At 35.3% G+C, this 15,432-nt stretch overlaps 3 protein-coding genes across 3 annotated transcripts; 2 read left to right on the top strand and 1 right to left on the bottom strand.

Annotated features, from left to right (window-relative positions):
* Positions 1 to 430: 430 nt before the first annotated feature.
* Positions 431 to 3,471, top strand: pmt1 (protein mannosyltransferase 1; the record flags this gene model as incomplete). Its single annotated transcript, XM_026744832.1, has 5 exons — positions 431 to 684; positions 742 to 1,031; positions 1,085 to 1,368; positions 1,425 to 2,888; positions 2,962 to 3,471. 5 exons carry the CDS (start codon positions 431 to 433, stop codon positions 3,469 to 3,471), a joined length of 2,802 nt encoding a protein of 933 aa, XP_026605698.1.
* A 359-nt stretch (positions 3,472 to 3,830) lies between these two features.
* Positions 3,831 to 4,528, bottom strand: DSM5745_02817 (uncharacterized protein; the record flags this gene model as incomplete). The annotated part of the gene is made up of 4 exons (XM_026744833.1): positions 3,831 to 3,881; positions 3,952 to 4,150; positions 4,272 to 4,315; positions 4,388 to 4,528. 4 exons carry the CDS (start codon positions 4,526 to 4,528, stop codon positions 3,831 to 3,833), a joined length of 435 nt encoding a protein of 144 aa, XP_026605699.1.
* A 664-nt stretch (positions 4,529 to 5,192) lies between these two features.
* erf2 (palmitoyltransferase ERF2) lies at positions 5,193 to 7,103 on the top strand (the record flags this gene model as incomplete). The annotated part of the gene is made up of 3 exons (XM_026744834.1): positions 5,193 to 6,148; positions 6,200 to 6,308; positions 6,360 to 7,103. The coding sequence occupies 3 exons, from the start codon at positions 5,193 to 5,195 to the stop codon at positions 7,101 to 7,103; spliced, it is 1,809 nt and encodes a 602-aa protein (XP_026605700.1).
* Positions 7,104 to 15,432: the final 8,329 nt, after the last annotated feature.

The following is a 15,432-nucleotide window of genomic DNA, read 5'->3' on the forward strand; positions in this document are numbered from 1 at the left end:
TGCGACAGCTGATCAACTCCACTGTTCTCAATTCGTGGTAAGCGCTGCCACACGTGTTAAGTTCATCCTGTGCCGCTGTCTTTCAACCGCTTCAGTCCACTCCATCCTCGACACCAGCTCTGCCCTCGCTTCCTCTCCTTTCTTTTCTCCTCGGTCATGGCGCTGTGTGCTTAGTTACGACTGCGCATTCGGTTCTCCTATTCCCTATATCTCCTCAATTGGCCAATTCCATATTCTGCTACCTACCAGCTGCGTGGGTCTACATTCGGAGTCTTATACGGTCTACTACTCTCCAGGTTCAATTTGCGTCAAATTGACTTTTAAATGATTTTCTAATCTTTGATATTTTGCCTATACCCATTGGAATAACCCACGCTCTCTTTCTTATACTCATCACGTTTGTTCCTTTCCTGGGAGTGCCGGCTTCAGAATGGCCAAGGACACCCTGGACGTCCGCCCTCCGCGGACCTCTTCTCGCTCCCCCAGTCGCTCGCCCCGGCCCAAGAACCGCAAGAAGGCTACAGCAGTAGCCTCAAGCTACCAATCAGATGGCGTTACAGATAACGACATCTTCAACCTCCCGACATCCGACTACAAGGTCATGGTTCTGGTGACGTTGGTAGCCGCCGTGGTGCGGCTCTTCAGAATCTACCAGCCGACCAGCGTTGTCTTCGACGAAGTGCAGTACGTTTCGATGGACTCCATGTGCGGTTCGTTGCGATACTAATTATAAATCAACAGCTTCGGTGGATTTGCGACCAAATACATCAAAGGCCGCTTCTTCATGGACGTCCACCCCCCTCTAGCCAAACTCCTTATTACACTCGCTGGATGGCTTGCTGGTTTCAAAGGCGATTTCGACTTCAAGGAGATCGGAAAAGACTATCTTGAACCGGGAGTGCCATATGTGGCCATGCGCATGCTTCCCGCCCTCCTAGGAGTGCTCACTGTACCCATTATGTTCTTGACCCTGAAGGCTACCGGATGCCGTACCGCCACTGCTGTGCTAGGAGCTGGTGCCGTCCTTTTTGGTAGGCTTGTCTATATTGATGCAGTGAAGAGTATACATGCTGACTCCACGCAGAAAACGGATTGATCACGCAATCCCGTTTCATCCTCTTGGATTCTCCTCTGGTGTTTTTCACGTCCCTCACTGCATTGTCCTTCACTTGCTTTACGAACCAACAGGAATTAGGGCCATCGGCTGCCTTCCGCGGACCCTGGTGGTTCTGGCTGGTCGCTACTGGATTGAGTCTGGGTGCCACTCTCAGTACCAAGTGGGTTGGTCTATTTACAGTCGCCTGGGTTGGTTCCCTGACCATCCTCCAACTCTGGGTTGTCCTCGGAGATACCAAGACTGTTACCCCCGTATGTTCTCTTTCTTTTCTGAGCCTCTAGTGCTTTTATACTGATCCGTCAACTAGCGTCTCTGGTTCAAGCATTTCTTTGCCCGGGTGTTCTGCTTGATCGTGATTCCCTTGGGTTTCTACTGCTCTATGTTTGCAATCCACTTCCTGTGCTTGGTCAACCCTGGAGAAGGTGACGGTTTCATGTCCTCTGAGTTCCAGGCGACTCTAAATTCAAAGGGCATGGCCGCTGTGCCCGCGGATGTTGTCTTCGGCTCTCGCCTTAGCATCCGCCATCATAATACGCAGGGCGGATATTTGCACTCCCACAGCCATATGTATCCCACTGGAAGCAAACAGCAGCAGATCACCCTTTACCCCCATAAGGATGACAACAACCTGTTCATCGCTGAGAACCAGACTCAGCCTCTTGGCGCAGACGGTGCAGAAATTGCGGGTCCTTTTGCTTGGGATAACATCACGACAAACTATATCGAAGATGGCGCAGTCATCAGGCTCAACCACATGATGACCCAGCGGAGGATTCACTCCCACAACGAACGGCCCCCAGTGACCGACGTCGATTGGCAATTCGAAGTCTCTGCCTACGGATACGAAGGTTTCCCTGGTGATGCTAACGACTACTGGCGCATTGAGATTGTCAAGTCATTGTCGGATGGCGAAGAGGCCAAGAAGCGATTACGGACTATTCAGTCGAAATTCCGCCTGGTCCATGTCATGACTGGCTGTGTCCTGTTCTCTCATAAGGTAAAACTTCCCGAATGGGGTTTCGATCAACAGGAAGTCACTTGCGCAAAGGGCGCCTCTTTGCCCAACAGCATTTGGTACATCGAGAACAACAAGCACCCCATGCTGCCTCCGGATGCTGAGAAAGTCACCTACCGAAACCCAGGCTTTTTCGGCAAATTCTTCGAGCTCCAGAAGGTGATGTGGACTACCAACGCTGGTTTGACCGACTCGCACGCCTGGGACTCACGCCCCCCTTCGTGGCCTACTTTACTCCGTGGTATCAACTTCTGGGGTCGCGACCACCGTCAGGTTTACCTCTTCGGAAACCCATTCGTCTGGTATTCGTCTACTGCAGCCATCTTGGTTTACGTTATCTTCAAAGGAATATCCCTCCTACGTTGGCAACGTAACTGTGATGACTATCGCAGCTCAACCTTCAAGAGGTTTGACTACGAAATCGGTACCGCTGTTCTTGGCTGGGGCTTCCACTACTTTCCGTTCTATCTCATGGCCCGTCAGCTCTTCCTGCACCACTACTTCCCCGCTCTTTACTTTGCTATCCTTGCGCTGGCCCAGGAATTTGACTTCATCACGAGCCGTATTCGCAGCTTTGGTCTGCCATCTCGGCCAGTCATTGGGAAGGCCTTGGCTGGTGTCTTCCTAGGGCTCACGATCTTCGCATTCACCCTTTACTCTCCTCTGGTTTATGGAAACCCGTGGACAAAGGACGCCTGCCGGCAGGTCAAGCTTCTGAAGACCTGGGACTTCGACTGCAATACTTTCTATACTGACGTAAGTAGCAGGACATGATGTGGCCGAATATGCCCTGGAATCTGCACGATAATGGCTAACACTATGCCATCAGTTGAATCAATATGTAACCCACTTCACCAGCGCGAACCCCGCTGTCCCAACAACGCCGGCAGCTATCCCTCGGTCGGTGGCCGCTCCGGCCAAGGCCCAGCCGAAGCAGGAGAAGGAGGAAGCCAAGGTTGAAAGTCCGGAATCAAGCATCACATCCAGCAGCTCTCCGAAACTTCGCGGAACCCAGGCACGAGTCGAATACCGTGACCAACAGGGTAACATCCTCGATGAGGCTGTGGTAGAGTCATTACGAAAGGAGGGCAAAGTATCATTTGAGACGAAACATGAGACTCGAACTCGGCTGGAGCATGGCCACTTAGTGGACGTTGTCGATGGCAAGGTCGCTCCGCCTCACCCGGATGTTGAAGGTCAGAATCCTGAAACTCAAGGCAAGGCAGACGAGATTGTGGAGGACAGTCCAGCCTCTGCAGCTGGTGCAGGAAGCTCGGTGGAAGAGCCAAATTCTCCTGAGCCTAGGCCCGCCAGTGAGGGAAATGAGGCCACCAATTGAAGCGTTATATAAGTCCCTCTGTTGAAATACCTGCCATATTCTATCCTCTCTCTTCAGATTTCCTTGTTCTACTCTACCTCTCCGACAAAACTGCCTTCTTTGTATCTTTTTTGATAATAATTTCTATCCTTACCTGACGAAATGTGTGGGGTCTTACATGGTTGCAACTCTGCGATTGCGCTATATCATAATACTAGTGTAGAGTGAAAAAAGGAAATCTTTAATTGAGTCACGTTAAAGCAAAATATGCACAAGCTCTCGATCAAAGAGTCTCATCCCCCGAATCTAGTCTTCACAACAGTTTTAATGTACAGCAATCAACATTGAGGCATCTCCAGCTTCAAATATACTGACATTATCTAGAAGTCGTACTCCTCCTTGCCGTACTTGTTGAAGCGCTCGTGAAGGTCCTGAATGGATAGAAAGTCAGTTGAGAAGCGATTCGTCGTCGCATACGGAGGAAGATCAGGAAGTTCATACAGCAGGTAGGGTCACGTTGGGAACGATGACAGTGTTCAGAGCACTGGGGGCGTTGCGCAGAGGCTGGCTCTTGTCACCACCGGGGTGGTACTGGTACTTGTAGGACTTGCCGTCGTCCTCACGCTCCCAGGGCATAGAGCTGTCGGGGATGCGAACGTTGCTCTCGGAGGTGACGGAGGTGGGCTTCTTGCCGAAGTACCTAAGAGCGGAAGAAGATCAGCGAGTGGTACTTGAGCTTGGCAAGCTATAGTGAAGCAATTGTGTAGTGGAGAGTCGTTTTCGTCATCTCCTGAGGATCCCGAATATGGCATGACACTCACCAGCCGGCAATGAGGAAAGCACCAGACATGACACCGAGCAGAACCTATTTTCCAATTAGACACGCGTGCCTTCAAGATACGATTCAGTTCGGTTTCATCCGCAAAAGGGTCCGTACGTAGAGCTCGGGGTCACGCTTGGGAGCCTTGTCGAGGCTTGACTCCTCCATCTTGGAGCTGTAGGCGCGGCGGGCGGGAGCGCGGAAAAGAGCCTGGCGGGCAAAGGCCCGGCGAGCGGCCATGGCAGCAATTGGGGACATGGTGGTAGAGTGGAATAAATGGAGCGCGGGCGCTGCAAGCACTTGAGGTCAATTAATGGTGAAGTGGGAGAGCGAACTGAGGTCGGGTCGGACGATTGACGGCACGATCATCAGGTCGCATCTGGTTGGTGGGTGCTTGGCAAGGCGGCGCTTAGTCATGCTCTGACCCAATGCTGATGTTTTGCTCCGTCGGCTTCTCTGCCGTGTCCGTGCTTTCTACTACTAGATCGCTTCACCAATCCATACCTAACGCTCGCCTACCTAGACACCTAGAACATCCTCCTTTGCGCTTCCTAGCGACATGGTCATGATGTGGGTGGCGTGATTTGAACTTGCTGCTCAGCTTTTGCGAGTACTTTTTCAACCTCATTCGCAAGGTATGTGTGCTGAACCCCCCTTAGTAGTGAGACAGGGGCCAAGGACATTGCTATCCTTATCTAGAAATGCGCGGGCTGGTGAAATATACTGCGCAGATTGCTAACTGTTCATTGACAGGATCTCAGTCGCTTACACTCTTTTTTGTCCATCGCTAGCGGGTTTCTTTCTTCTTGTCGCTCCTTAACCCCCTGGGCTTCGCCGAACTTGTCCGCAATCGACTCCACCACAACATGATATTTCGCGATAACCGATAGCAGCACATCGTTTTCAATTTTGTCTGGCAACAATGGCTTTCCAACAGAGCAATATGGAGGACAGTGAGACCGCCAACCATCCTACGCCGCATGCATTAGGGCTTCCGCGCCCTCCGTCCGTTGGCGGGATTTCGTCGCGAGTCACGGATATGTCGGACGATGGTGATGAGTCGCGAACGAATACTATGTCATCACACGCTGTACCGCAATCGCGACCCTCTGTTTCACGGCGTGGCCCACCGCCTGCGAGAAGTTCCATTGCCTCGACCAGCCAAATAACAAACCGACCCGAAAGTTCTGCGAGCAGGTTGAGCCGTACTCACATCCCGTCATTGGCTGCGTCAGGCTTCTTCCGTCCCATGTCTTCGCAACGCCTACAAGCACATCGTGGGCGTCCTGTGACAAACCAGACCACTATCTCAACGGAGGACTGGGGTGATCAACTCAACCAGAACAGGCGGAGTTTGATATCCAACAGCACCTTTCCTAACTCCCTTCCGGCTGTGGACCAGGAAGTTCCCCCGTCGCGTGGCACCGAGTTTACCGATCCTATTATCCCAGACCGAAATCATTCGAACGCTAGTCCTACCGCAGATACAACGGTCAGAAGCGAGAGCGCGAATCTCATATACGACAGGGACAGGCCACCGCACCTCAATCTAGGAGTGAACTACAAAGGCACCAACGAGCCCGAGCCGCCTCAGAGATCGCCTCTTTCTTTCCTCTCGCTGCATAATATAAATGCATCCCCAGAAAATCGTGATAGCCGGACGCATGAACGGTTATCGTCTGCCGACTCGTCTCCGCGGTCTATTGAAAAGAAACCTGAGCCTGTGAAGAGTCGGGACAAGGGCCGGAACTACGAGTATTTTGTCGGCAATACAATCTTTTGGGGGGGAGGCAGGTTCCAGAATTCGAGGGACAAACCAGTCAACATCGCAACAGCGTTCCTTGTGCTTGTGCCCACTGGCTTGTTCTTCGGTTATTCGTAAGGCTGTATAACATAAATTTCTATGACGTATCACTAACAGCTTTCCAGGGGTCCTTGGCTATGGCACAACATTTCTCCAGCTATACCAGTCGTCTTCGCCTATATCTTCTACCTATGCTTCTCCTCATTCATACATGCATCCGTGGTTGATCCAGGGGTAAGCTCAGGTTGTTTCTCTCATTCAAGTGCTTCTACTAATTGACCTTAGGTTATTCCTCGAAATCTCCATCAGATGCCTCCTATCGATCCTGCTCAAGATCCTCTCGCCATAGGCCCCCCGACGAACGACTGGGTGATGGTGAAGCTCGCAACTTCCGATGTAGCCGCTATGGACGTCCCTGTCAAGTATTGCAAGACATGCTCTATCTGGCGTCCTCCACGATGCTACCATTGTCGCGTCTGCGATAACTGCATCGAGACCCTTGACCACCACTGTGTCTGGCTGAACAACTGTGTCGGCCGCCGAAATTATCGATACTTCTTTACCTTCGTCAGCACATCCACACTGCTCGCTCTCTTCTTACTCGGTGCAAGCCTGGCTCACATCCTTGTGTACCGTTCGCGAGAAGGCATCAGCTTTGGCGACGCCATCGATAAATGGAGAGTGCCGTTCGCGATGGTTATTTACGGAGCCATCGCAGCACCTTATCCTGCCTCATTGTGGGCATATCATCTTTTCCTAGTCGGCCGCGGCGAAACCACCCGTGAGTATCTAAATTCGCACAAGTTCGCCAAAGCCGATCGCCACCGTCCTTTTACACAAGGAAACGTTATCAAGAATTGGATGGCAGTTTTCGGTCGATCACGACCACCGACCTACATGCAATTCAAAGAATACTACCAAGAAGGCGACCAGCGACTGAGTACGGTGAAGCGGAAATTCCTCCCTCGCAATACGGAGCCTCATAACGACATTGAGATGCAGCATGTGCCTCCTCCTGACTCGGGATAAGCGCCTGTTTACTTTCTCTCTTCGTCTTTTTCTTCTTCGATACCTCTTTGATACCTTCATTCATTGATGATTCCCTAGCACTTTCTTTTGCTCTTACCATCCAGCAACATCGCTCTCGGATTCCATGTTCTCTCTCTGACTTTTCCTTCGCTTATGTTTCAGATATTAATGGGCTTCGGGTTTGTATTTATACTATGTAGCTAGATACCAGCAGGTTTTCGCATCTTGGGATTTTCATTTTCGGACAGGCGATCGTACTAGGTAACGGAGTCTCACTTAGGTAGATGTATGGAATTGAATCTCATTGAATTATCCAATGATCTAAAAATTAGGTAGGTGGTTGTATATTCAGCTAGTTATCATTGCAGGCGGCATAACTATATATATGTAAACCACCCCTGAGCAAGGCGACATACAGCTCTATTAAAGATCCACAATCGTACACATGGTCTAGTACATACAGAATTACGTAGGTCCCGTTATTTCTAGGGCGTAGGCTTTAATGCCGGGAGTAATACGCGAGGCTGGAACAAAGTTTATCCCGCCTAAAATACTAAAAATACTACTATTAATGGCTTATTTAATATTTAACACTTTTATTAATAGCCTGTCTTAAATAGTAACACTTTTTTTAATAGCCGTAATAATAGCAAATTTAATAAATATATTTAAAAAATAATAAAAAAATAAATTATATAAGTAATATATAGCTTGCTTATATAAACCTATAATTTATAAACCCCTAATTTTTTAAATTTTTTTTATTATAATAGTTAATATTAAAGGTAATAATAGTACTATTTTTTTTATTTACTTACCTATTTTTTTATTAACCTAGCCGCTGGCGGCTTATATTATTAATATAATAAATTATTTAGGCTATAAATTAGTAGTTTTAAATAAATTTTATAAATAATTATATTATTTATAGCACGAGCTTGCGCTTTATAAGCTTATTAATAAAGCTAATATAATAAAAAAAATTATAGCCTGCCCTATTAATTAAAAAGCTATTATTAGGTAGTATATTAGCATGCTTATTAAAAGTAATTTAATTTATAAGTATTACGCCTAAGGCCACAGGCTATTTATAAAATATATTACTATATTAGGTTACTTTAGTAATAATTATATAAATTATTATTAAAATAATTTTAATACATGGTATATTAATAAATATAAGTTATAGCCCTTATTTATTTATAAGTATGTTAACTAATGTATTTAGCTCCTGTGCCGGGTAATAATAATAATAATAATAATAATAAAATAAAAANAAAAAAAAAAATAAAAAAATAAAAAAAAAAAAGTAAATACTATTACCTTACTTATATATATTATTTAATCCGCCTGCTGCCTGCACTATCTTATAATTATAATAATAATAAACTTTAATATTATTATAGCTAGGCTAGCTATTATAGCCTGTGTTATAGCCCTTATAATAAATAATTTTATTAATAAAGCTGGTTTTAAGGGTATTAAATATAATAATAATAATAAGTAAGTAGTTTTTTTTAGTTTATTTTTCCTGGGGCTGGACCCTAGTAATAAAAAAGTTTAAATTTATTATAATTTATTAGGTGTAGTTAACTATAAATATTATTAAAAATAGCTTGTATAAATTATAGGCAAAAATTTAGTATTTAAAAGCAAGTATTTAGTAAAATATTAATATTATTTTAGTTTATTAATATCTTTTATTTAACTTTAAACTAATAAAATTAATTACTTAATAACTTTAAAAGCCTTATTTAAAGCATGTTATTATAGTTTATAGCCTGCTAGTTAAATACCATAGCCTTATTTTATTATTATTTAAGTTATATTTTACTTTTAATAAATAATAAATAGTTATTACCTTATTTATCCCTGTAATACCTAAAACTTAACTTTATAATATTAAGCTATATACTAATATAGCTACCTTTTAAAATTAAACTTAATTATATTATTTTTTTAGTATATTATTATAAAAAATAATTTATAATTATATTATTTATTATATTTTTATACTTTATTATAAAACTATTACCTGGCACCCTAGTTATATAATATATTATAAATTATATTAAGGCTATAAGTAACTATTACTAACAAGCACTAGCTAAAATGCCACTAGTATAAAAGCTAAAGTTATAGGTTAAGTACCTGGAGGCCACCTTTATATTACCTAGTAATATAAAAGTAATTATAGCATAAATTATTAAAAAGTACTTTTTTATGCCCTATGTTTAGTGCATGGGAAAAAATAAATTATTTATAAGTTATGTTATTATTAACAGGTTGCTATCCAGCGCCTGCGCTAACTATTATTATATTTTAAAAAATAAATATTATAATTATTATAGTAAGTACCCTAATTAATAGTTTATAAAGCTAGTAACTAACTATAATAATTTAAAAATTAATATTAAAAATATTATTACCGCCGCCCGTGCCGTAAAAAAAGAAATATATAAAAAAAAAAAAAAAATAATAGCCATGCTATAAAGTGGTTATAATACTACCTAGTAAATAATTAAGTATTTACTTAAATATTAACTTTTGCCTAATTATAAACCCGCGGCCGCGCTAAGTAGCTTTATAACTTATTTAATATAATAGCTACTTAAAAAAACACGTTTATTGCTGCCTAAAAAATATTTATTAAAATATATTTTAGTATTATAGCCAAGTTTATAAAAAAAGCAGGTTTACTAGTAAATAAAAAAAAAGGTAAGGATAAGTTCCCTAGTTTATTAAATAAGTTTAATAAAAAGTTATTAAAAAATAATTAGTATTTACAGGGCTGGATCCTAATTAATAAAGCTAGTTTAAATTATTATTTTATTCCTAAATTTATACCTATGTTATTATTACTCTTGTAGTAAGAGATATTATTTATAATTATAATAAATATATATTAATAGCGCCTTAAATAACTATTTTTATATTTTTATTTTTTAGTGTTAAATGGGCTGCTAACTAACTAGTTATAGCTAAAAGGTTTTTTAAATAATAATTTTTTAAGTAATTATACACGTGATATAGCCATGTATGTAAGACCTAATAAAAACTTCTTATATATAATAAGGTTTAAAATAGCCTGCTTAATAATAACACCCTAAGCCTTATAAATTATTATTATATATACTAGTATAGCCAGGAATTATGTATAAGTATAAATAATATTATAATAATAAAAATCTTATTTTATATAAAAAATTAGTATTATATTATAGTTATTATTTTTTTTAACATGCGGATTATTATACTAGTTAAAAGCTATTATTAAAGTAAGTAACACCTTTTAAGTGGGATTTATAGTTCCTGGTAGCTATATAATATTTATTAACATGCCTATAATATTATTTATAAAACCCCTTTTTATTTAAATATTTTATATTAGTATAATATAGTAATTAAAAAAAATTATAAGCTTTTTAGCTAGGTTTCTAGCCTGGTTTATTTTTATAGTTATAGCACTAAATTTAATATAATTAACCTATAAAATAATTATAGGCTTACTAAAGTTTAACACATGGTTATAATTATATTAGTATATATTATTTTTTTTTTATATATATAAATTATATTTATAAAGGTATTACTTTTGCCTGCAGGTAACTTAGCCTGCACTTGTGTTATAAAAAGCTTTTAGTTTTTTATTATAATAATATTTTTTTTAAGTGCTTTAGCGCAAGAATAAATATATAAGTTATTTAAAAGCTTGTGGTTTAGTAATAAATAATATTTAGTTTAATAATAAGATTAAATTAATTATATAAATACTAACCGGCCTTTTTCTTTTTATTTATAAGTAAAGATATGGCCTTAAAAAAAGGGCTTTAGCTAACTAAAGGCAGCTAGTAAAAGTCCCTGGCTAGGATAATATTTAAGTTATTAAAGGGTTTAGCTTTGTAATTTAAAAAGATTTTATAATATTATTAATTAATATAGTATAGCTATTTTAAACCTATTATAAATTTTTTATTAATAATTAAATATAACACGCCGCGGAAACTTGCTTATAAGGCTAATAGTACTAAAGGTTATAAGTAATTATAACCCCCCTTGCCTTTTAATATAATTAATAATTAAAATAGTAAGTATAGGGTTTAGTTATTAATATTATATATAATAATACTAGTTAAAGTAGCTTATATAATAATAAAGGTTTTATAATTACTAGTATAAAAAGCTATATATTTTAGGGTTATAAATAATAGGCTAATAATATAAGATTTACTAGTACTAGCCTTGCTATCTAAATTAATTAATAATTATTTTAATAAGGGTAATAAATATATAAAAATAAATTATTATTTATTATTTATATAAAAAATTAGTAAACCGCGCGATTATAAGATACTTTTATAATATTTAATTATAATATTATATAGCTAGTGTTGCTTAACCTTTAGGCTATTTAAATAAGCTAATAAATAAGTTAATATATTTACTAGGTAATTTGCCTTTACTAAATCCTAAAATTTTAAATTAAAACCAGGTTTTTTTACATGCTAAATTTAATTATATTATTAATTAATATTGCGCTGGCCCAGGCTATTAAGTTTTATAAAAAAATTATTATTATGGCTGGGTTGTTAAGCCGCCATAGCCTTTTAAAAAAGTACCTTAATGGTTAGGCTAGTGTTATTATCCTAAGTTAGTAAATTAATTTTATTTTTTATATTTTTATTATCCTACATGTAGCTATTTTTTTTATAGCCATGGTATTTACGGTAATATTTGTATATATTATAAAAGTTATTAAACACTAATTTATTAATTATATACAGGTTATTTATTTTAATAAATAAATAGTGGAGTATTAACTTAACATAAGTAAAATTTTTTAAATTTATAACTTAACTATATATTAGGTAGTACTAAATAACATAATTTTTTATCTTGCTTTTAACCTTTTTATACGCTTTAGGCTATAGGGTATAATAGTATATATAATATAATAGTATTAAATTAGCAAGCTTTAGTAGCCACTGCATATACTTTATTATTATATTTAAATCTTATTTAATACTGCCTTTTTTATTACTAGTATTATTGCGGTCTATATCTAGTAGTAAAAATAAATTATTTTATTTTTAATTTATAAAATATAAAATAATAACCATGTTATAACTTAATATTTAAAGTAGTAGGCCTAGTAAATGGTGGTAAACCTTTTATATAAACTAATCTTGCTTTATAATTAGGGTATTTATTATTTTTTATATTAGTAATAGTAAAAAACAGCGTGTATTAATATACTTAAAAATTAATTTTATAATTTTTTTATATAACCTTATTTTTTTTTTAAGCTTTATAATATACTTAGTAATATAATAAAGTAAGAAGCACTTACTAGTATATATAACTATGTTTAAGTTTATAAGCTACCCTAAGTTAATAGTTAGGTTAAATATATTTAGGGTTATATTATTATAAGCTAAAAAAAAATAGTAATATATATTACTAGTTAGTTTTATTAACTAAAAATCACGCCGTGTTGCTATAGGAAAATAAAAGTAATAAATAACCTACTTAATTTACTTATTTTTTTATTAATAGTAATTTATATTATAATAATAGCATAGTACATGGTTTATAACCTGCGTAAGATAGGCAAGTATGTTTTTTTACTAAGACTAGGGTAGCTAAATAGCCTTATAATTTATATTAATAATAATAATTTATATATAAAAAGGGTTTATAACTATAATATACATGCCTTAATAGGCCTTAAATAACCGCTATAACTTGTTAAATTATTAAAGGTTATTAAAAATAGGGATAAATTATATTTAATATATATTATAATTATAAGTTAAATTTTAATCTTGCTATTTATAGCAAGATTAATTATTTATAATATTAAACTTAAGCTTAATAATTATATTAAAAAACGCGCGGTAATAATAATAAAACTATATTATAATAATATAAGGGTTATTTTATAAATTATATTATATAATTTATTTATAAATAGCTTTTATATTATCGCGCCATGCTTTATACTTAGGTAATTATTATATTAGGTTATTTTAGTATAAATTAGCTGCAAAGAATGTTAAAAATAGGTAAGTTGTGCCTATTTAAAAAATAAGTAGTTAAAATAATATATATAATAATAAAAAACAGGCTACTTACTAATATTTTTTAATTATGGCTTTTAAGTTATTTTTTTTACTATATTAAAATGACCGCGTACCGCGAATAATTTTAAAAAAATTAATAATAAAACTTAATAGCGTGGATAATTTAGCTATATTTAATTAAAAGGCTGTTTATAACTTTTTTATAAAAATATCTTGCTAGCTAGGCATGTGGTTATAAATATAAAAACTAGCTTGTTAATTTATTTATTAATAATAAATTATATTAAAGTAAATATATTAAAACCAGGAATGCCGTATAAAATAGCTACTTTTATATTTAAGTAAGTATTTAACATAATTTATAAATAATACCTCGCGCGGGTGTGTTATAACTAGCTTTATATTATTATAAAAAAAAAGGGTAGGAAATACTAGTAATAATAATTATTATAAGTAGTTAAACTTAAATAATAATATTATATAAAATAAAAAAAGAGTTAAATAAGGGTTATTATATATTAGCTTAGTAATATTATTTACCATGGCTTGTAAAGCCTTAAGTTCCGTGGTTATTATAAGTAAATTAAGTATTATAATTATATTAGGCGCCTGTATATTATTAAGGTTTACTTATTAGTTATTATTTAAAATAATTAACTTACCGGCTAGCTTCTGGTTTAAAATAAAATAATTAACTAGTTTATTTTTTAGTAACTATATAAGGTTATAGTTATTTTTAATTATATTTTAGTACCTTAAATAGTTTACTTAAAAATAATTTAGTTATTATTTAACTGCCTAGCACTATACTTTAAAATTATAATAAAATTATAGGTATATTCCCTAGTTTATACTAGAATTAAATAGCTATAAGATTAATACCTTAAGTTTTTTAGGTAAAAGTAGGAGCTATTTATATACTTAACTAGTATTTTATAAAAAGTTAATAATATAGCCTTTATATAAATATTAATAATTTTAAATATAATAAACCTTAATAAATATATAAACTTTTATAATTAGTATTTTCTTAATTTATATTAATTTTAGGAGGTAAAAAGGAATATTACCAGGATTTATTTTATTTTATAAACTAAATTTAAAAATTTCCTGGTTTTAGTTAGCTAACACGCAACGCTTGTAAATATTATTTTTTTTTTAAAGATTTATATTAAATCACTATTCCTAATAATAATTATATATTTTTAGCTAGTATGTGTTAAGCTAGTAATAAAAGTTATTTAATAGCTTTTAATTATGGTTTATAATAGCTAAATATATAAAATTAATTAGAAAAAATAAATATAATAAAAAAGTATAGTCTAGGTTTGCGTGTATAAAAGGGCTAGAGTTAACTTTAATAGTTTATAAAAATAAAGGTAAATTATTTTTAATAATAAACTAGGAGCTTATAATAATTAAGCTATTAATATTTAATTTAATATTATTTTTATTAATAATAATAGCTGGCTGTAGGCGCCTACATGGCAGGCAAGGTATAGGTAATAATAAAAATATGGCTATTATAAGTATAAAAGGGGGTATAGGGGTAATAAATATAATTAATAATAATAGGCATGTTAAAGGTAAATAAAAAAGCTAGGGTTTATTAAAATTAATTATATAGGCTATTTAATTAGCTACTTACTATATATATTATTATTTTATATTTTTATAATATTTTTTTACTTATTATAAGTTATTAAATAAGTATATACTATAGTATTAATAATCTGGCTTTAGCTATAGTAAGCGCGCTTATTATATATTTAGGTTAATTATACTAAGGGGAAAATATTAAAGGAACAGGTTAAAAAGGCCTATAGTTATAATAAATTATTTATTTTTTTTTTATTATATATTAGCAGCTATAATATATATATAAGGTAGTATAAATATACCTTATTTTTATATTTATTATAAGTATTATAAGGCTTGCGGCCCGGGCACTATTAAAATTAAAATATAGATTTTATATTTTTATAATAGCTATAAAATATAGTTAGCTTTATAACTAAACTTATTTATATAAATTATAAGTAAAAAAGGGATTATAAAGTTAAGGTTTAAATTATTATATAGTAAAAAAAACTATATTATAAGGTTAAAGTAAAGTAAAGTAGTTATATAATTACCCTTTTTTTTAGTTAATGTCAAGCCAGCGATCTGCACCTTCCTAATCGGGAAATGGAGGTGTGACGGTAGCCAAAAGGCCAACATGGCTAGGCTTAGGCCTAGCCATCCCG

Source organism: Aspergillus mulundensis (assembly GCF_003369625.1).
Source record: "Aspergillus mulundensis strain DSM 5745 chromosome Unknown scaffold_2, whole genome shotgun sequence".
NCBI lineage: Eukaryota > Fungi > Ascomycota > Eurotiomycetes > Eurotiales > Aspergillaceae > Aspergillus > Aspergillus mulundensis.